The sequence below is a fragment of the Ambystoma mexicanum genome, chromosome 3p, assembly GCF_040938575.1.
Source record: "Ambystoma mexicanum isolate Mex_15411 chromosome 3p, UKY_AmexF1_1, whole genome shotgun sequence".
Taxonomy (NCBI): Eukaryota; Metazoa; Chordata; class Amphibia; order Caudata; family Ambystomatidae; genus Ambystoma; species Ambystoma mexicanum.
In genome coordinates this window covers 713,628,108-713,650,301 of record NC_090925.1, presented here as the reverse complement: position 1 = coordinate 713,650,301, position 22,194 = coordinate 713,628,108, and the positions used below count along the sequence as shown (strand labels likewise).

The following is a 22,194-nucleotide window of genomic DNA, read 5'->3' as shown; positions in this document are numbered from 1 at the left end:
CTTTTCAGGTATTGGAGGATCTTCCTTGTTTTAGAGGTGCGATTGCCCCCTCTAATGTTCCAAGTGGCGACCTTGAATTGTTTGTTTGGTGTGTAGATTTTTGCAGCTGTTGTTGAGTCTGACTCGAGGGGTCTTCTGGCACTGCTGGTGACGCCGGCGACTGACTGTTGGAGGTCCCCAGAGTGTGCGGAAGAGGGGGCGTAATAGAGCGTGGTGGATTGGGGGGGGTGATGGGGCCCGGCGGTTCGGGGGCGCATTCCCAACCTTGTTCTCCAACTTCCTTCCTTACACGGGCAACCCCCAACTCGCCCGTTGGCTCCTTTGGTTGGGGTGGGATCCGCAACGGCACGGGTCCGTCATTTGTTCTCCCACCTATTAACAATGAACGATTGAGTTAACTTTGCTGTGCAAGGGGTGCTAGGGGCTTCCCAAGTTGCACGGCCTCAGAGTGATTAACTCCTATGTTTGTTTCTGACAAGTTGCTGTGTTTTGTACGCAGGTTTTAGTGCCGATGACCTTGAGTCAGTCATGTTGGGTTTCTGCAGCATCTTTTTCTTTGTGCTCGTGCCTGGTTGATGTTTAGTCCGGGACATCCTTCTCGATCTAGGAATGAGTTAGCCTCCTCCGGTGTTTGGAAAAAATGGACTTTCCCTCCCTGCTGGACTCTGGGATGTGCCGGTGGACTCTGAGGCGTGCCGGAAAGAGCATTGAGTATGAACATTGGTTGTCTTTGAGCCTTTGCCTGGTGGCAGTGAAGGATCTTCTCTGGGACTGGACAGCTGGGGAAAAGTCTGGATAAAAGTGGATCCTGTCTCCATCATGGTGTAGCTCTCCTCTCTCCCTGGCTAGTCGTAGGATGGCATCGCGGTCTTTATAGTTGAGTAATTTTGCTATTATTGGCCTGGCAGGGGCACCTGGGATGGGTTTGGAGGATGGGATCCTGTGTGCTCTTTCCACTATGAATAAGTGTGAGAGGGCTTCCCGGCCGAAAAGGGTGGTGCATAACGATTCAATGAAGTCCTCCATCTTTGTTTCAGGCTGGTGTTCCCACACCCCGATAATCCTGATATTATTTATTCGGGAACGACCTGCCAAATCTTCGCACTTGGCGGTGGCGGCCTTCATCTGGTTCTCAAGCTGAGTGACTAGCTTCAAGGGTCACTGCGCCGTCGTCCAGGTTGAATATGCGTTGTTCTACCTCGTTGAAGCGCTCAGTATGCGTGTCCATTCTGTGTTGGAGGAGATCTACTTTATAGGAGAGGCCGTCCATCTTGTTGTTCAGAATCCCTATGCCACCTACTGCACACTCTTTGGGGATATATATGTAAGGTTGTTTCCTTACATCACTGAATGGGGCCATTGAATTTCATCAGTTCCGAAAATACTTAAAAATGGCCGCCGCCGCCGCCTCGTGGCATGGGAATATCTCCTTTGTGAGGCTGCTGCCTTGCTGATTGGAGGCACCGGAAGGCGGAAGCCGGCCCACACCATCAAGGCCCACCCAGTAAGGCTCCTGTCTGTGCCTGCCCGGGCTGGGAGAGCTCACCCCCTTTTCTCCCCCTCCCATGAACTATTAAGCAGCCTCCAGGTGTTGACAGCACCTGCCTGAACCATAGCCCCTGCACCTCCATGCTTTCTTCAGAACATTAAGTGAGTGATGGCTGAACATCCCACTCCCTCCTCCTCTAACATACTCTGAACCAGAAACAAGCTGTCCATTTCACTCTGCCTCCTTTGTTTCACCTATTCTACCCTTCTCCATTGCATTCTGTGACCTGCATTTGATTTTCGAATTTAGGTAGGTGTGCTTTTACATCTCTGCACCCTCTTTGCATTGCATTTTGGCCCCTGCTTTTGAAATTCAAATTTAGGTGTGTGCGCTTTTACATCTCTGCACTCTCTTTGCATTGCATTTGCGCCCCTTGTTTTTTAAAATGAAAATTAAATTGTTTGAATTGCATTTGTGCCCTTTGTTACTCCTGGGCCATCTGGCGAGTTCAGCTAGAACTATGCTGTGCAGCCACTCTTCTTTCATTCCTCAACTAACCTCTGCCGCCCCCTATTGCTCTCACTATCTCACCCATCTTCTCTAACTGCTACACTATCCCCTATCTTTCCCCTCTCACAAAGTCTGGAAGGAAAAACCACAAAAACATCCTGTCCATGAACCCTGGCCTACCCATCTCAGACACCTACGTCAGTGCAACTTCCAGACAGGTCCTTACTGATATCCTCTTCTCTGTCCCTTCTCCAGATCTATAGACTCTTCATCTCATCTCCACTCTCCTCCCTTTCACATCTTCTCCCATTAATGGTGGCATCAAGTGGGAAGTCCTCTGGTCTGGCTTCTCATCATCACGCTGCATCATTAATGTCTACCATACATACACAATATTGGTTCAGGGTCCTAAACCCAACCTCCTCCTTGTTGACCGGCGCATGCCGTCCCTCATTAACTTCCTTCCTTCACCTGCCTCCTCCCTACCACTCTCTCTGTCCCTCCCCCTCTGACTGGTGATCCACATCCCTGAACTCGACCTAAGAAAACCTTCAAAGGCGGAGACCTCCTTCACCTAGCTACTCTTAATGCCTGCTCAGCCACCAAACACTGCGCCGACATCTGCTTCCTTCTTGAAGACACTGACCTCAACATTCACGCTCTTATCGAGACATGGTTCAATGCCAGCTCAGTCACTGCTTTTGACTCCCTGATGGCTTCAAGATCATCGCCAAGCAACAACCTCACCCCGCTGAGGTTGTCTTAATCTTCCCTGAGTGGGTTGCTTCTTCCGTCATACCCACCCAGCTCTACTCTTCCTTTCAGGGCCTGGTCTGCAAGCTGGTCATTTCTCCCTCCTCCTTTCTGACCATTGCTACCATCTACAGGCCTCCTGGTGCTACCACCCTGTTTCTCTCTGAATGGGCTGGTTTCTGTCTGATCCGCCTGAAACCCACCTCCAAACGTAACACCTGGTACGACTCTGAACTTGCCGCCCTAAAACGTAAGTGCAGTGCTGTGGAACGGAAGTGGCAAACCTGAGGCTCTCCCTCTCACAAACTGGCCTGCCACCTGCTCGAAAGGCAATACAGATTCTCCATCCGTGCCAAGAAAAGGGCCCACATCCAGGCACAGATAACAGGTGCATCGAACAACATTGCTTAACTCTTTAAAATATGCAGGGAACTAGCCAACCCTTCCCCAGGCTCCTCCTTTCCTCTTCCGTCCCAGACCCTCTGCAACACACTGGCCACACATTTCACCACTAAAACTCTAGACATCCTTCTCACCCTCCTTCCTCTCTGCTCCTTCTCCCCTTTCACACCGGAAGAAGTCACCAAAGTTGTCCGCTCCATGAAGGTTTCTTCCAAACAGGTTTCCCCTTGATCCTCCAGAACCATCAAGGACACCATTGGCTCTCTTGTCCCTGCACTCACTGACCTCTGCAACCACTCTTTTGCCACTGGATCTTTCCCATCCTCCCTCAAGCACTCACTTGTGCGCCACATCCTGAAATAACCTTCAGCAGACACTACCTGTCCAGCCAGCTACCTCCCTATTTCTATCACCCCCTTCCTTGGGAAACTGTTGAAGAAGCTGGCCTTTCCACAACTTACCTCACACACTGAACCTTTTGGTGGTCACCACAACCATAAATCTGGATTCCGAGCGTACAGAGGCATGGAAACTGCTCTCCTGAACACCTGTGAAGAACTGCTTGCATCTCTGGACACTAACTCTCCAGCTGTCCTCATCCTACTCTTCTCTGCCTTAGATACGGTTAACCATTCCATCCTCATAAAAAGGTTCTATGATACTCTTGGTCTCAGAGCAGACACTGGACTGGCTTACCTCCTTCCTAACTGATTATTCGTCCCAAGTCATTTTGGGCACCTTCTTGCCTACTCCCTTCTCCACCTGTGGTGTTCCCCAGGGCTCAAACCTCTCCCCCTGGCTCTTCAACACTTACCTTACTCAGCTAGCATTTCCTCCTTCTCTGCCAAATTCCAGTGCTACGCAGATGAAACACAACTCTTTTTCAAACTTCCTGCTGACCCTCTTGCATCTTCCAGCATCCCTGACTGCCTATCTGCCATCCAGTCCTGGTGTACTTCCAACGATCTCTGCCTCAATGCCAGCAAGACTGAGATCAGTCCTATCGGGAATCCACTCCCTCTTTTTTCCCCTCACTCTGGTCATCCTCTATGGGCTCTCCCCCTGCTCCTTCTTCTGAAGCCAGAAATCTTGGAGTCCTCTTCGACTACTCTCTCTCCTTCCTCCCTCATGCTCAGGACATTGCCAAGAAGTCCCACTTTCAATTCTTCCTTCTCAAAGGAATTCTCCCTTTCTCCCAGAAGCTCAATATTACTCGAGCCTGGTTCTCTTTTGGCTAGACTACTGCAATAGCATTTTCCTGAATCTACCTTCTTCCACTTTACAACCACTCCGGCTAATCTAGAATAGGGCAGCAAGACTTGTCCTTGGCCTTAAACCCAGGGACTGCATCTCTCCTGCCCATAAAATTCTTCACTGGCTCATGGTTGCGTCACAGATTAAATTCATATCCCTCTGCATCATCCACAAGGCTGTCTGGGGCCTGGGACCACGCTATCTGCAACTTTCTCTTACTAAATACTCTCCCCTGCGGCCCTCTGTCACCAACTCTCTGTGTGTAGAGCATTTTGCTAAATAGAGGGCCGAAGGCCGATCACTTTCTTCAGTTGGCTTCCTCTTATGGACCAGCCTCCTCCTCCCTCTACATCTTGAGCAGGACTTCCTCAAATACCGGAAGCTCCTCAAGACTTTCCTCTTCACCTCCTCCTTCCATTCGTCCCTCCTCTGCTAATCTCACAATCGCTGTGATTGGTGGTCAGGGCCCTTATTTATCCTCGGGAACCTAGCCTCCCATACTCAATCGTCCCAGCCTCTGCCTACCTCTCAGCACCTGCCTCAGCACCCACCAGCCTCCTGTACTTTCTACCCAATGTGGCCCCAGGCTGCATAGCACGTACCATACAATGCACTTCATATGCTGCTCACCCACAAGCACGGACATTCTAGCACTCCCCCCCCGCCCCCCTCAGCCCCCACTTCCCCTCTTCTCGCTACACTTGCACATTCTGAATACTCATAGTAGGTTCTTCTTTATCTTCCACTGTATTCATTATTTTTCAATCCCATGTTCCCTCCCTGTTGCCCTGTGGCAGCTTTGAAACAGAATTGACTTACTGTATAAGCACCTAAAAAAATCCACAATAAAATAAAATAAAAAAATAAGTATGAAACGTTTGAGTTACCATAGACTTTGTTGGGGCATTTCTGATCCAAAATAGGAATTTCAAAACAACTTTTGAACAGAAGTCTGAATCAAGCTTACACACCTGGATTGATTGCTCTATGTCCTTATAATCACTCGGGAGGGGGTACACTTCATCCTCCTAATTCACCTTTTTATGTAAGAGCCACATTCGCCTAGTTAGTTCAAGCACTATTGTGAATATAACCGTATCTCGTTGTTGGGGCACGTATACTTTGGCTTGTTCTACTCCTTGCACCCCGTCTTTGATCCATTCTAACACTACCCTTTCTGCGGTTTCCGTGGCGTGGGTTGTAATCCTTTGTGTACGAGATGGCTAGGAGAGCGCCTTATTAACAGGTACCGAATAGGGAGGTCTTTTAACCATTAAACATTCTAACAACGGGTCTCTCTCATCCTCTAAGGTCACTCCTGATTCAGGTGTCGGGTTGAGGGGTAAGCCTTGGCTACATACTGTGAGAAACCAAAGGGTGTCCCGCTAGTCCTTGGGCACTTGTCATCCAGGTGGCCAAGACATGGGCATCGCTTTTGGATCCAGTTCCTAGGAGGGTGGACCAGTGCGGGAGGATCACCTGGGTGAGGTGTCTTCTGGGAGTGGGGGTAAGGCCACTGATGGTGAGACGCAGTATTCCCCCCTTTTTTATTAATTTACCCCATCCTATTTTTCAGGATACTCCGAGATCCCAACTGCCTCCCGCGCCCCTCTTTTGACATATACACTGGGCCAAGGAAAAGGGAGACTAAGAGCAACAAATGTAACACTTATGCATCGTACTGGACATGTCCCATTAATCGGGTCAGGTGAAGTCAGGCACTTGACTTCAAGTGCACACACCTGATAACAATTAGCTCTCCTCGCATGTATAAAAGGTGACACCTAAAGACACACTCTGAGCAAAGCGGAACACAAGTACGGGCAGAGCTTCCGGGACAAAGGTAAACCTACTGGAGCAGAGCGACGGACCAAGGGACGAGAGCTGTGGGTGGAAAGCCCCAAGGGTTCCTTACTGGAGGTTGTTATCTCTGACAGGCCGCGAAAGACAAGTGGAGAAGGCCAGATCCCACAAGTGAAGACTGCATTGTGTTTCAGGGATGCCAGTGACCCTCCCGGGCGAACGGCAGAGTTGGGGAGGCGAGGCCAAGCCTGTGTTACTAACCCTGACTCCTGAATTGAAATCGCAAAACCCAGAATAAGCTGCTTATAGCCAATGAGTTGGCAAGCGACCTGAGAGACCGGTGTGTGTTAAAGGTTGAAATCAGCGATACTAAGTAACGGAATGGTCTGGTGAAAGGAAGTAGCCTGCTCGAAAGTCTCTGTGAAAGGTACTTTGTTTAAAGCGAGAAAGCAAATGAACAGCAAAAGTGAAATAAATAACATTCATTCCTATAGAAAGGAAAAGTGAGAGTTAAAACAGTGAACTTTAAATGGAAGTGGTCCTGCGGTGATATGTAAAGAAGCCACGCACATTTGAAAGTCTTTGACATCTGAAAGTGGTCCGAGCCCGGCTGAGTGACACCCGAAAGATGATGAGCTTGGGGAAGGGAGCCCCTTCAACTGTGTTTTGTGTTGAACTTTATGGCGATTGGTCTGAGCCCGACAGAGGGTGATCTTTGTGAACGTTTTGTTGAAACGCTAATTTGAAAGTTGGAGGAAAAGAGACTGTAACGTGGAAGACCAGGTGGGCCTCGATCCACGATTTTGAACTGTGTATTATGTTGGAAGCCGAGCCAGAGTGCGTCATCCTGCCTACAAGGGACCACCTTACTCTGTGAGGCCTAACGTTAGGAGGAGTGCTGGATCAGCCACATTATCATTTGAACACTGATTTTTTCCTTTTGCATACATTTCTCCCTTTTACACTTTTTTGTACAAGAGATAGGGCAGGCATTAGGTTTTGTTGGCATAGGCCATTTTGATTTGACAGGACTCCACGAGGACTGCGTTATTTATTATGTGTTCAAGATTACTCCCATCTTAGTTATAGGGCAAAGTAGGAGTTTTTCCAACCCCAACCATTTCAATAAAGGTTTTACAAATTGTACCCATTGTGTCAGTGTCATACTTGTGATACCTTGGCTTCCCTACAATACACGCCCTTAATTTACATTATATCTTCACGGTCTCCCTTTCCCAATCCTTTTTCATCTCTTTATGATCATATGCGCACGCTTTGTCTTTTTCGGATTACGGTTTACGTTTTTGTCTCTGTGCTTCTCTCATAGATTTTTGTCTAGCATAATCTTCCCATTGTCTTTGTTTCCCATTGCAAGGGTCTAATTGCCATATCGCCTTTAGCGGCTAATGCTTCTCTTAGGTAACCAATTTTCTCCCGGTCAAAAGACCCATGCACAGGAAACTGTAACTCGGAGTTGGTGCCGGTGTATTTATGCCATTATCGCAAGAATGCCACCCCCAAGCCCTTTTTAATCATCAGTTACCACCTCAGCGTACCTTCCGGGGGAGTCGGAAAATGCTGCTCCAGAGCACTGGAACAAGCCTTACAACATTTCAGCCCACAACACATTATTTTGGTGCATGAACTACCTATGGTTTCAATTTGTGTACCCAAGGTGTATTTCTCTATGGCTCATTAAACACAATGCTCCCATTGAAAATACAACATTACACGCGCATTTCATGATTCATCCATAATACAACATAGCGTGCTCATCATCACATCATACACATACTGCACCCAGAACGGTCTCGCCCAATTCCGTTTTCTGTTCCGGCTTCCCTCTGTCCAACAAGCGGGGGCCTCTGTCATGGAGGATAGCGTGTCGAGGAAATCAGCTGGCGGGTGGAATCCGTGGCACAGGAAACCTCTGGCCACCTCTTGCAGTGCGCCCACGTCCTTTCGCCGTACACTGCTTGTTCCCAACCGTGGCACACTGTCCAAATGGATCCTATCTGAGACATTGTCCCATCTAAGGTTGCCATTTTGTGGGAAATAATCCAGTCATTGGACATACACACCAAGAGAATGAGATACTGGAACAGTGCTGTTTGGCAATTGAAGGTTTATTCATTCAGAATGCGTTAAACAGAGAGCAAAATGACAGCAAGACTTCAACTCTGAGGTTATTCTGGGTACAAAAACCTTTATACATTTGGTGTTACATTTCTTCATGACAGGTAGTCAGGGTCTCAGGCTACTATTACTGCAATTGCTACATAGGTTATTTCCACTAATGGCCTGTTCCAAGAATAAATATGTATGTGTGAAGCAAGGGGTGTTTACTGCAAGGCAAGCATACTATGGTCGTGTGCACTGAAATGACATAATTATAGAACTTATGTTTGCTCAATTTGCAGAGTGCCTACAGTTACTTTGCTCACATTTTTTCACAATCCAAAAGCGGAGGCCTTCCCTTGCCACCTGAATGGAAGATCCCGGCGGAGTAGGTGGGAGAATACCGGCGCGTTTCTCACACTGCTCTCTTCCTTGTGTCTGTCTTTGTTACAGCTGTAGCTACATGATGTTTAGAAATGGTATGGCTAAGTGTTGTAGAATGTTGCATGTCACTGTCACAATATGCCATGAGGGCCTGATGTATTGAGGGGGTATCGCTTAAAGGGAGCAGGGCTACCATGTCTCACACAGTGGGGGAAATTGTAAAGTCAAACGGACATTGGATCTTAGAAGGGGGGGGAATGGGGACTTTAGACCTTGGCTGGTCTCCTCCTTTTTGTTCCTTTTCTTCATCCCCTTTCGTATTTCGTTCTCTATATGTTAAAGGTTGAAATGTGATTAACTAAAAAAACATTTTAAAAAAAAACGTCTCACCCAATAATGTCTGTCCCTTCCCCCGAGCGTTGCCTCCCCCATGTGGTCCTCCCTCAAATAGCCTCCCACAGGGTCAGGATCACATGGCGGCTACCGTCCCTATGCCATATGAGGAGAGTCTACCTTTGGGAAAGGAGTGATGACATCATCAGATTCATCACAGCTGTTTTAACTTTTAAAATATAGAATTCTCCTGTGAGATAATGATTTTCCTGAAGAAGGCCAAAGTTTTCCACTTTAATTGTGCTCCCAAAGATGACAAACCCAGCTCTTGATGAGTAACAGAAACTGGAACACAGTTAGGCACGCCCAAGACCTTCCGGCAGACTGTGCCCTCAAAGACTAGCCAATCACACTCATAACCAAAAGAGGAGATATCTGTATCATAAATTAGAGCAGGAGTTACCATAACTCTTTAATAGATAATTAGGGTTAAATAGAAAATGTACCAAACTTGTTGTTAATCCTTTTAATTTAAGCTGTGTAAATATCACCTTTCCTTTTTATACAGTCACGATGCTCCTTCTTATTCTGATCATGTATACATTGTAAAACCCAAATACCTATACTGATTGACCAACTCCACGGTCTCCCCCTTAATTTTCTATAGAAAAGTACATTTTTTCTTCAGATTCCCACAATACATGATCTTGGTTTTTTAAAGTTGATTGATAAGTCATGCTCATCATAAACTGGATGAAGGAATCTAGTGAGGGTTTAAGACCTACCAGCGTTTGATCGAAGATGACCATGTCATTGCACAGGCCATATAGAGTAGTCTCAGCAAGCCTAGGAGAGGCGGATAAGCATTGGCTGCCTGCAGCCAGTCGACCAGATCAGAGAGGTAGAGATTGAAAAGCGCAGGCGCCAGCACACGTCCTTCACGAATACCTCTGTCTGTTGATATTGGCTTAGACAAACTATCTTCACGGACAATACCACAAGAATGTTTTATATTTGGAAACATGGAGGAAGCTGGTACTACGTTCTGTGCTTTGAAGCGCAGAACCTATGGAAATGGGACCACAGTCATTGCATGTTCCTAATAGCATTACAACCTATCAGAGTCCAAAACACAATAGCCGAATCGTTGAGCAGGAATCGGGCAGTTTGCAACAAGCAGGAATTGAAAAAGGACCAGGTGGATTCATATTCAAAACCTGGGAAAACTGGAAACAGATCCGTTTACGTCTCAAAGGAACTCCAATTGTGAGTTGTTCACCAGCAGATCACACCATCCAGACAGCCTGGGGAGTGGCATTCTCAATCCATTGTAAAGGCAGGTTTCTAAGTTTCTAAGTGTTCCCTCCACCCCCCACTGCCACTAATTCCAAGGACCCTGCATACCATACGACAACAGCCGTGTAAACTAGTCCTCATCGCCCCAGCTTGGGCGTGTCAATACTGACTCTTGGCCTTCTCAGTCTCTGCTGAAAACAACTGATCAGTCTTCGGACAATATAGGCACTGCTGCCCAGTGATTAAGTGAATGTTATGCACCATGATCCTCTCTCTCTGATCCTTGGGGCATGGCCCTTAAGTTTCAAAAGTCTGAGATGCCTACAGGGCTGCGGATACATGGTTGCAGTGGCATGGGCTCCATCCTCTGTCAAGTGTTATGATAGGTAGTGGAAAAGATCCTGCATTCAATGTTTTCGATTGGAACACTCATCTGTTTAATTGCCATCCATATTAAATACTTTTGTATTTACTGTACCTGGGAAAGATAGGCTTGGAGTTTTCTTCTGTTGACGTCCACCGTTAGAAAAGAATCAGTGCAGTCACACTGTGTGAGACTACACAAGACTTATCTGCTTGGTATTCGGTAACCCATCGTTTGGTATAGGTTTGAACTACAGAAATTGGTAGTGCGACTGAGCAGCAAGGATTATCTCAAGAGGGGTAAAGGTGAGCTGTAGAGCTGTACAGATGAAATCAGTAAAGTAACCAAGTAACACACTCTCAAAGTTTCAGTTATATATATATATTTATTTATTTACACATCAAGTTTTAGTTAAGCATTCTTTAAAAATGCAATTGTTTGTAGCAGTCACGCAAAATTTGGAATAACTTTTCAATAGTCAATAAAGTTGGTGAATACTCTTTGGATATGCTAATACATAGTATTACATTTATATTTAACACCAATTTACTCTTTAGACTCTGAGTTTCAGAAAGGAATGGATTAGGAAAAATAGAAAGGTTAGAACGTACTTTCTTACAAGATCAAGACAGTTTGAAATCCTCCAAAGAAATCTAGGTAAGCCTTTCCCAGCAGTATAAGTGTTCAACAAATTACAACCTATGAGGGACAAGCAATGGCAAAATCAATGGATTCAGAAGTGTGCCTTTAGGGAGCCAGGACAGCCAAAGTCACTTTAGACAAAGTTTATGGTTCTGATGCACTTCTTCGATAAAGTCTTTCACAAAGTCAGATAGTTCAAAGAAAATCACTGACGGCACACAAGCTTTTAAGCCTGTGCAAAGGGGAGTTGAAATCATCTCATAAAGTTAAGCAAATGCAATTCTCAAGTGAGAAAGCACGATTTGAGGCAAGAAGGTAAGTACCCCAAGTCCGAAAAGTACCTCTGGTTTGAAGAAAGTGGTCCAGCTGTAGTCAGTCTTGCTACAGCCAAGCAGACCCTAGTTCCTGAGTCTCGGTCATGGTGGCATGAGGGAGGACGTCTGGAGGGCTCCTGCAGCAGTACTCGCGGAAGGGTGGTGGGGGGCGAAGGGAGGGGAAAGGACTTTGTCGCTGCAGCTTTTCTTCGATTCAGCAGATCTTCGGTCAGCGCCTCGCAAACAGCACTGATGCAAAACTAATATCTCCGGTTGGACTTTCCTTGCTCCCAGACCTGGAATGTATTAGAACAATACATGGGGATTTTAGATAATGGGGAGATGGACTGGTTTTGAGGGAAGGTGGGAGGGGGTAAGGGGTATTGTGTTCTCCCAAGCTGGTCACTACTCTCAATGGGGTCCTATCTCCCCATGAGATCCTCCCGCTGAGCACCACCCCCAGGAGTAGCGTCCTCATGGAAAGGGGCTCCTCCATATAAAGTAGTGATGAAACCTTGAGGTCCGTCACAGTAGTTGCCAAGAACGACGTACAAATACTTTACTTGAGTGTACTTGCTGAAAAGCAGACCACAGGAGAAGGAAGTCTTTCTCCAGTGCCTTAGTTATTTTGATCGTTGGAGGGATGGGTCAGATTAGATTTGGACAGAGCGTGGATCTTCCTTTTAGACTCACTGATGACTGACAAGCACCCCAGTTAGTTTCTGTTAGATGTGGAAAACCCGTAGCTTAGGGAAAGGTAGGAGTTTTCCACTTTTCATTAATAATATTCCAAAATGGAAGACATGAGTCCTAGTCCTTTTTCTGACCCGTCACTGGTTCTTACAAGGTTGATGGGTGTTATCCTACCTTTCGCCCCCTGTTCGTTTTGCTGTTTGTTCTGGGTTTTTGAGTTGGTTTAATTAAAAATCTGACTGGGGGTGTGGCTCTGTGTTTTGTGTTCTATACCTTAAGATTTCTTTTGGCTCCTACGGGAGCGGTTCTCCAAAAGTTCCCCTTAGTCCCCCAGCGAGAGTACCCTCTCTCTTTTAGTCAAGTGGCAAGTGGTAGCTTTTTCGCCAGTGTAAAAAGGTTCCACATAGTGGGATCCATTTTATCTCTCTGGGTCCTTTTTTACCCCCTTCCTCCATTCATCATAATGGAGCTTGTTTTTGTTTGACTTTCTTGGGGTCTGGTTTCTTACAACTCTCTCTGGGGTATGTACCTGTGCACCCCGCCTTAGGGGTATGGTCTCTTTCAGCCCCCCCTTGCCTCCCCACTTCCCCAGATCCACTGCGTACCTGGCAGTTTGGTGTGGTGTTCCTTGGCTGGCTGGAGAGGTTTGGTGGTGGCGTAGCTGATTATTCGGCATTCTCTGCCTCTCGCTTTCTTGCTCTCTCGCGGGCTCCCTGCTACTCTGCAGCGCCCCGGTCTATTGTGCTGCTGGCCGGTGAGTGGGCTGGCTCTGTGCTGGTGTCCTTCATCAGACGTTCTCAACTCCAGTGGGGCTCTCTGCGCTCCATGGCTTCGGACCCCGTTGAGCCTGCCACGCACAGCGTGCAGCTTCCTCCTGCCACACCTCCCAGGTGGAGGTTTCCATTCTTCTGATGCTCTGTGGATGCCTCTCTTCTTCCTCTAAGGATGATGGACTCTTTATTAGTTTAGTTTAAAATATTTGTAATGCGCATCTTTGGACCCTTGGGCGTGAGGACGCAGACAAAGACGGCAACAAAGCAAGAAACACCTTCAAGATGACCAGGTTGCCGGATGAGCAATGAGCTCAAGGGCCGCCAAAGGAAGCTGATTATGAAAATAGCAGTGTCTTCAGTTCTTTCTTGAAAGCCGCCAAGGAGGACTGACCTCGCAGAGCGACTGGCAGCAGATTCCATGACAGAGGAGCAGCAATATAGAAGGCTCCCTTCTCTACCCTCTTCATTCTGCATTTGGGAGTAGAAAGGTAGTTCTGGTTGCTTGACCTGAGATTCCTGCCCTTAACCTTCTCGGAAATGAGGTCTTGCAGATAGGCAGGCATTAGCCCCTTTATGCACTAGGGACAGTCATCACACAAGGGCTACCTAGCGATGGTTGGAGGGCTTGCTTTAGCTAAATCATGAGGCTTCTAAAACATATTTGAAATAATAAAAAGTCACCTGGACCGTTGTGTGTATCCTGCCTTACGGGCCTTTGGTCCAGGTTGAGTGGCCCACTTGGTCCAATATTCGATTTTTTGTTGCCTGTTAACACCCTTTTTGCTGGCCTATATCGTAATACTCTCTTCTCTGTGCAGTTTGTACCTCACCGTTCTTATTGCACCAGGTATCATGACACCCACTACCATCATTTCATCCTTTTATATTCATTGCACTATATATATTTGATGTATAGTAATGTTCCCTGCCCTTAGGGCAGCCCATAGAACCTGATATTTACTGCTGTGAATATACCCCTTATAGCACAACACTCACTGCCCTTGGTACAAGCTTATATCCTGTTTCCAGGTGCCGTTAGCCCATACTTGAAGAAAGTCATAGCCCTCCGAGCAGTTTTTTAATCCCAATACTGCCCCATGCTACATTTACATCATGATTCCCCGCCATCACAGCATCTCATCATACCACAATACCCTCTTCTCTCACTGCACCCATGTATCATAATACTCCTGTACCTCAGTGCAAACATTATATAACAAGGTATCCACTATCTTCAGGGCAGTTCCTATAGCATGATACCCTCTGTTCTCTGTACACATCCTATGTCGCAGTAGCCACAGCCCTGGATGCCACCGTTAAAACATGTGAATTTGTATTAGTAGTGCAGCCATTGTGTCACAATTCTCACTGCCCTTAATGAGATCCACAGATCACACTCTAGGGCCCTCAGACGTTGTCATGATATGTACAGGCCATGAAATTTGTGCTGGTTTTAGCTGTCTCGATATCCACTGCTCTGCTGAGGCTTAGAAAAAATCTGTATGGGTGGAAGAATAGGGGGTAGGTTGCATTTTCAGTTCCTTGTGTTCTTTTTCTGCTAAATATTGTTTCTTTTTTCTTTCTGGTTGAAGAGCACAAGCTGCTGAGTGCTGGTCCAACAGACCCATGGTCCACACGAGAGAAGCTATGCCTAGCATCATCGGTCATGAGGAGCGGAGACCAGAACTGGTGAGCAGGGGAAATACATGCACTACAAATCCTTATGTTATCTAGGATTAACAAACATGTTAATCTGCGGTGCAGCAGTTGGGTACATGCTTCTGAAGAGGAATAGGATAGCACCTCAGAGTTTGAGTGCTGACCAGCCTGTGGACTATTTTCCAACGCTATTTGTTCTGCCAGCTAGCCCCGGATATGTTATGTTAAATTATGCCGTGGCATGTCAAGTTTTTAGGCTGTAGAAGTATTGCTTGTTTTTCACTATTTTAAATGTACTTAGTCGCCCATTATTTGCAATAGAAGGGGCATAATGCTGGTTTCCCTTTTATACTAGCTGGTCAGGTTGTGCTATGTCAGGTTATATTATGATATTTCATCATGTGGTTTTCCTTTAAATCTCCAATGTTCAAAACACTCAAAAGAAAACAGTCATAGAAGATAGACTTGGAATTCTAATCTGGTAACCAGAGTCTGACCCCCCCTGTTTTGACTTAAAATGTGGATGTTACTTTCTGATAAGAGGACACAGTCATTATGGACCAAGTTTAGAAGGATATTTAAAGACTGTATTATGTAGAGTAACTTTTATAAGCGCTCAGCCTAAGAGGATTTCTCCCTTACACACTAAAACCATTCCCATAAAGGTCCTGGCAGAACTCTGGATACTCCAGAAAGCCTGTTCCTGGCCTTTTGCTCCCAGGAAAGGCTGTGGTTAAAATGCTACCCTCATTTAAATGGGCCCATTCTTCCTTCTTACTTTCCCATGTATGGAACATGGCAGTTCATGCCCATTTAGGGCCTAAGGGAGTAAGCAGAAGGGCTTGCCGCTGTGTTTCCTTGTGCATGTTTTCAAAATGCCCAGGATCACCATATGCATGGGGAATTATAATTATTATGTTATTTATTAAATGTGGGCATAGCTTCGGGAAGCAACGGAGTGCTTTACAACCCTAGCGATAAGAACACAGTGAGGGAAGCAGAGAAAAAGGGAGCAGGGAACTAACAAAAGGGGAAGGCGGGCAATTTACAGCAAGGGATATAGAAGCAACCAAGGGATGAAACAGTGAGGAGCAGATTACCGAGTATCAGGTAATGGTAATGTTTATTTATATAGTGCCTAAACACAGGCAAGTGTTTCAAAGCGCTAAAGGTGGAAAGGAACACAGGGGAAAAAACAACAGTCGTCAGGGTCCTTGATTTTCTGAGACGATAACGGTCCGCACAGGCAGATTAAGTGAATAATATACATGTAAGAGTTTAGATACAGCAAATAGGCCTGCTGGCGATTCTATGTTTTTTTTTTCAAGTGCACATTAGAGTGTGAAGACGAGGGAGAAAAGACAGAATGAACAGACAGAACGATCTTCAGGCAGGGCTGTATACAGATCGTGCAAGTGCGGGAGGGCAAGAGAGGAGCAGGGGAACAAGTGTGCCCAGTCAGTAGAGAACTGGTGAAGTGCGGAGAGAGAATCTCTCTAGATTTTATTACAGGTGCAGTGGGTTGTGGGGCCTTAGGGCAAGTGCAGAAAGACTGGCAGGAGTGCCTGGGACCTGTGAGATTCTGAAGTACACCAAGCAGCCAGTCGATAAGCTGTGTGGAAGGAGGGAGAGAGGAAGAGCAGAGAGCTAGGTTAGCAGGGTAGGGTGGGAGAGAAGGAAGAGGAGAGGAGGAAGGTCTTGAGGAGTTTACAGAACTTGGGAATTTCAGGCTCAAGCCGGAGGGTGGCAGGGAGGCTGTTCCAGAGGGAGGCACCTTCTGAGGAAAGGGTTCTCCCTCCAAATCTCTGCTTAGAGAACCGGCTCACCCCTAGAAGGTTGGAGGTAGCTGAGCGGATTGCTCGAGAGGGACAGTATTTAGGAAGGCAATGTTGATGGTAAGTAGGTCCCAGACCCCAGAAAGCCTTGTGGACAATGCAGAGGGTCTTGAATTTGATCCTTGCAACCACAGGGAGCCAGTGAAGGGATTTCAGCGCTGGAGAGATGCGGTGCCTGGGCTTAAGGCCAAGGATAAGTCTTGCGGTTCTGTTCTGGATGAGTTGCAAAGGGTGCAGGGCGGAAGCAGGGAGGTTGAGAAAGAGGCTGTTGCAGTAGTCCAGTCTGGAGAGGACTAGGGCTCTGGAGACAGTGAGCCGCTGAGGGAAGGTTAGAAAAGATAGAGTGCCTCTAAGGAGGTGTAGTTGATAGTTTAACTTTTTTGAAATGTCAGAAATGTGAGAGGAGAAGGAGAGAGCGGAGTCGAAGATGACCCCAAGGTTTTTGGCCTCACAGGATGGGGTAGGCGCAGGCCAAGGGAGGCCGGCCAGAGTTAGAGGGGGAAAGCGGGAGCAGGTATCCCAATGCGAACAATCTCAGTTTTACTGGCATTGAGACAAAGGTTATTTGCAGCACACCATGACTGAATAGCGGACAGGCAGTCAGGTATAAGTGAGGAAGAGGAGGCAGCTGAGGATAGCCTGAAGGATAGCTGCGTGTCATCCGCATAGCACTGGAAATTAGAGGTGAGAGTGGCAATCACACGTGCCAGGGCAGCCATGTAGACGTTGAAGAACCAGGGGGATAAGTTAGAACCCTGGGGAATGCACAGGTTGAGAGGGTGATGGTTGAGAGAAAGGCACCAAGTTCGACCTGGGATGGGCAGTGGGAGAGAAAAGAGGTTTAACCAAGCCAGAGCCTGACCTGTAATTCCCAAGGTGTCTCAAAGCCGTGAGATCAGGATGTTGTGGTGTTGGGGGAAGGGAGGAAAGGATGTCTTCAGTTTTTGTGGTGAAGTGCGCTGCCAGGGCTGAGCAAAGGTTCTGGGTGGGAGTTACAGCGGAGGAGGCTGCTGCCGGATTGGCCAGTTCCTTGAAGACTTTGAAAAGTTTGGCCGTGTTGTTTGATGCAGCAGAGATGCAGGCTTGAATAAAGACTCTTTTCTTGGAGCGGATGCAGAGTCTGTATTGCCTTTGAAGGAGGCAGCAGGCCATTTTGTCAGATGGTCCACCAGACCCATTCCATTTCAGCTGCCCTGCACTTGTGTTTAAGGATAACCAGGTCCGAGTCGTACCAAGAGTTGCACTTTTTGGAAGGCTTCAGTCGGACCCTCATGACGGGGGCAAGAATATCAAGAGTTTTGGAGATCGAGAGATTAAGGGCAGTGATTAAGGTAGGATGGGGAGTGGAGGTTGTGTGGGCCTAGGTGTTGGGGGGAGCCATTCTTCCTAGAGGAAGGTCTTGCGCTCTCTCCTGAACTGTAAAAGTGATGGGGAAAGTGTGATGTTGACAGGAGGAGGTTCCAGAGTCTTGGGGCATAGACCAAGAAGGCCTGTCTTCTGATTCTTCCCTTCCTGCACCGGCGGAGTTCAAGTCTGCACATGCCCTTACTTCTGGTGGATCACAGATCTCCAAAGATGTTGAGTTTCTCAGTGAGGTGGCTTGGGGACTTCAGGGAAACAGCCCTTTAGACGATACAGGATTTGAAGATGATAAAGGCTTGCAGCGGCAGCCAGTACAGTTCGATGAGGGTCGGAGCGATGTGGTTGAATTTGCATAGTCCTTTGATGAGTCGTTTTTCTGCATGCAGGATATATCTCAGGGGTGCCAGGTAGTCGCCGGAAAGCCATCTCCCACCTGGATGGTGCATTGCCGCCATCCAGGTGGGAGAGGACCAGCGGGTCTGAATTTGTTTTCTGGGATGAAGGACCTGCTTTTCCGCAGGAGAGAAGGTTTTTACCAAGCTGTTTGTGTCTTCCATGCTATGTGCCATTTGAAGGAGAGGTGTCTGTCAATGTCATCGACAAGGGACTTGGCGCCAGTGGCAAGCTTGGGGGTGTGTAGCCCTCGAGGTTCATAGCAGAGAGGCAACATGCTGAATGCTGATAAGTCTGACCACTGCAAAGACAAAAACAGTCTTTGGGTTGTTAATCACTTTACACATATGTACAAGCCTAGGAGTTCTAAGAGAGACTACTGTAGCAGTGACTTGGTTGTGTATAAAAATCCTATTGGTAACTGTTGAGATTAATTTCTAGAATCTGGCCTGGTGGACAGATCTTAGGAGGCCACCCTAGTTCTAGTGAACAGGGAACTCTGAGGGATTAGCCAAAACCCAATGAAGGTACGTGGATGAGCAGTCCAGGCTTATTCTCAGGAGACGTGTGGATGGTGTCAGGGGCCCTCAGTGAATCAATGCAGGATGGCACACAATAATGCAATTTAGACAGTAAGTATAAAACATTTATTTATTTTAGTCCATCTGAACACACTGAAAATTGAATCTAACAGGTAGTATTATCGCACAATACTCTAAGATACAAATATATACATTCAACATAGGTTCAAAATACATCAAATGACTTACTTAGCAAAGCAGGTTAGTAGATTACATTCGATAAATGATGGAACCAGATCACAAGTCAATAATCTAGCTTAAGCGGTCCATGCCCTAAGAAGAAAGCAGCCCTATGCCCAAAAGTCACCGGAACACAATGTTTCTCACCAGAATGGTGTTTCTGCGGGTATGTTGTAATGTACTTGTGTTAGTGTTAGTTCAAAGAAGTTCTTCCATCAATTTTACAAATTTGAAGACCAAAAGGTGAGTGGAATGGAATGTAGAAGATAAAAGGACTAATTCCCAATGTTCTCTTATGAACGACAGGCGGAGGGACAGATACACTGCAGTTACTTACCTCCCTGACTTAGTTGATCATCTGGTGTCGCTGCAGGATTGGTTTAGGCGAGAGTTGCCCAGGATTTGCGGATTCCTCTGTTAGGGAGAATTCTCTGTATAGGCTAATTTCCCAAACCTAGTAAGTCCCCCAGCAGGTTTTCTGGATTTTTGGGGTTTATTTTTTTCTCCTGCTAAGAGTGAGACTCTTTTTCTCCCACTCTTAGGCATGATTTGAGAATGTCCTTTGACTTTGTAATGTGTTTTATGGGCTATGTGGTCTTTTACTCCATAGGGTTTCATGTGTTTTTTGTAAGTGTGTTACACAGCACCCTCAGTGCAGTAACACAGGGGTGTCATAGTGACCCCCAAACATAGACTCCATACCCTGGGACTGACTACTGTCTCCCAGGGCATGTAAAGTCACCATTGACTTTACTAGTCTTAAATTGTGAACATAACCAGTACAAACCATCATATTGTGGAAGTACTGGTAGGGGTAATTAGATTGCCCCCGGGGTCTGTTTTTCGAGGGGGCACTGTGCAGTCCCCCCTGGTCGAGTTTCTGGCTGGTGGCGGTGGTTACCACACGAAATATTCCACCGGAATATTTCCTATGGGATTTTCCCATTCATTTTAAACGCACCACTTTTTTACTGCAATGTTAAAGATACCGCCGGGTTATTTATTTAATATTTATTCCCCGGTTGGGTCTTTTTGCCAGGACTCGGTTTTAAAATGGCATTTGTGTTTGTCTCTGTAACTCCAACCCAAGTCGAGCCCTTTGTTCCACTTTTGGCGGGCTTCTACACAGAAGCCTCCAAAAGTGGTGCCACTCTGTCTGGGTCTACAGGATGTGTCGGAGGGGGGAATAGGCACCCTGGACTGAGTTGCCTCGGCAACTCAAGTCGCACTCTTGTGTGATTGGCCCAGTGGTGAGCCGCCCGGCTCACCACTTAGCATGTTTGAGTGACAGCTAGGACTGATGAATGGGGGTTTTCTGCATAAAAGCAGGGCTTTGGGGACTGGACCTTCAGAAGTCGCCACAGGACCTAAAGAATCCGGAGAGGGAGAAGCTGAGCCGACCTGCAACGATGATGCCACCAGTGAAGCCCTGCTGAACCGACTCACCACTTCCCGACGACAGAGAAGATCTTCATCCTGGAGAGTCTTCTTCCTTTGAACTGGTGGGGTTAACCTTTTCGCCTTCCTGGATCGTCTTGTGGTCGAATCGCCCGTGCCAAGCACCCCGGCGGCCAGATAGCCACGCTTCACAACTACCGCTAATAAAAGGGTAGTACCTTTTAACCGGAAAACTCCGCGGCTGGCTTCTTCCCTGGCAGTGCAACAACCTCCAGCTTTCCTCCACGTCGAGATCTTCTCTTCCCCTGGACGAAGCACCGACTTGCACCCGCTGCCAGGAACAACTGCCCCCGCTGGAGCTTTCTCACCATTTCAGGTACTGTGTCCCGCCTGATCTCCCTTGCAACAGACTGTTCAAGGTGTCCCGTAAATCCTTGACTCTCTATCCTGGGGTGACCTGGGACCTGTTAACTAACTTTTCTGAACTGATCCAACTCCTTTTGAACTATCTGCAAAGACTTTTTAGGTGTACTTCAACTGTGTGATCTTGGGCACATTCTGCCTTGCTCTCTCCAAGAGTGGGCCTGGCCTATGAACTTTTTGCTCTACAGTAGACTCTACCTTTCTTGACTTGCTGTGGTTCTTTTAAAGTGTTGGTATTGTGTGTTTTCATATTTCTGCCTTTTCTCTCCCTTTTTAAATTATTGGAGTGCAATCTTGGTTAAGCACTCACCTCTGTTGATAATAAGTGGTGTTCTTTTCCTAAGACATGTGGACAAATTAATCAGGGAAGTGTATATATTTCTAGTGACTGTTTGAACTTGCTTGACATAATAGTGCCAGTGTATTTTTACAAGTGTGTTTTCAAATAAATAATTATATACTTTTATACCAAAGCTCTGGTCAGTGTTTGCTTGTGCTACTGTATTTTTGTACCTATTGTGTATACCCTATATACTGCCTAACTCTTCTTGAGAGAAGTCTGACTGCTCAGCCACAGCTACCAGGTAAATCTGGGTGGTACAGACTGCTACCAATTGGGTTTAATGCCAACACCTGTATGTAGTCTTAAACGTTTTGCAGTGGTCCCTAAGGGAACTGCACATGTTTCTGCCTAACATCTTCTGGTCGGGTGCAGCTGGAAGATGCAATCGCTGTTGATGCAGAAATTCAAGAAACACTCATGCAGACCTCCTCAGGGCATTTCACAGGTTGGAGAAAGGCGACTTCTGCGACTCTCTGCACACTGGCGACGTCAGGCATACTTTCAGTCACGGTCACAGAAGCTGCTCCAGGACAGGATCCCTTGATGCTGGGGCACTGAAATTTGAGGAGAAAGCAAATTGTGACACAAGCTGGTGACCCCCGAAGTTCCGGGCTTGAACGCGGAAAGTGACACTTATGATGAGGTAGCCAAAGAGAGAGCTGGTCAGTCCACTGGGCAGTCCAGGAACACTCCAAAGGCTCAGCAGGGAAGGATCCTCAGGAAGGTGTCGAGACTCGTTGGCCCCATTAGTCCAAGGGCTGAAGCATTGCTTAGGGTCTTCAACAATCAGGTAGTCAAACAAGAATTCACCGGGCCGGATATAGGAAGCCTCTTCAGGAGTCGTCTTCAGATCTTCATCAGGCTGTTCTTTGAGGTATTCTTGGCTCCAATG

The 22,194-nt window shown here is 47.0% G+C and overlaps 1 protein-coding gene across 5 annotated transcripts in view; it reads left to right on the top strand.

Annotated features, from left to right (window-relative positions):
• Window positions 1–22,194, top strand: part of BRD8 (bromodomain containing 8) — a 1,405,947-nt gene that overhangs the window by 81,461 nt on the left and 1,302,292 nt on the right. For all 5 annotated transcript variants that reach the window (XM_069651557.1, XM_069651555.1, XM_069651554.1 and 2 more), the window contains exon 2: window positions 14,721–14,817. In XM_069651557.1, coding sequence (XP_069507658.1) covers window positions 14,721–14,817 — 97 coding nt within the window. The remainder of the gene's footprint in view (window positions 1–14,720; window positions 14,818–22,194) is intronic.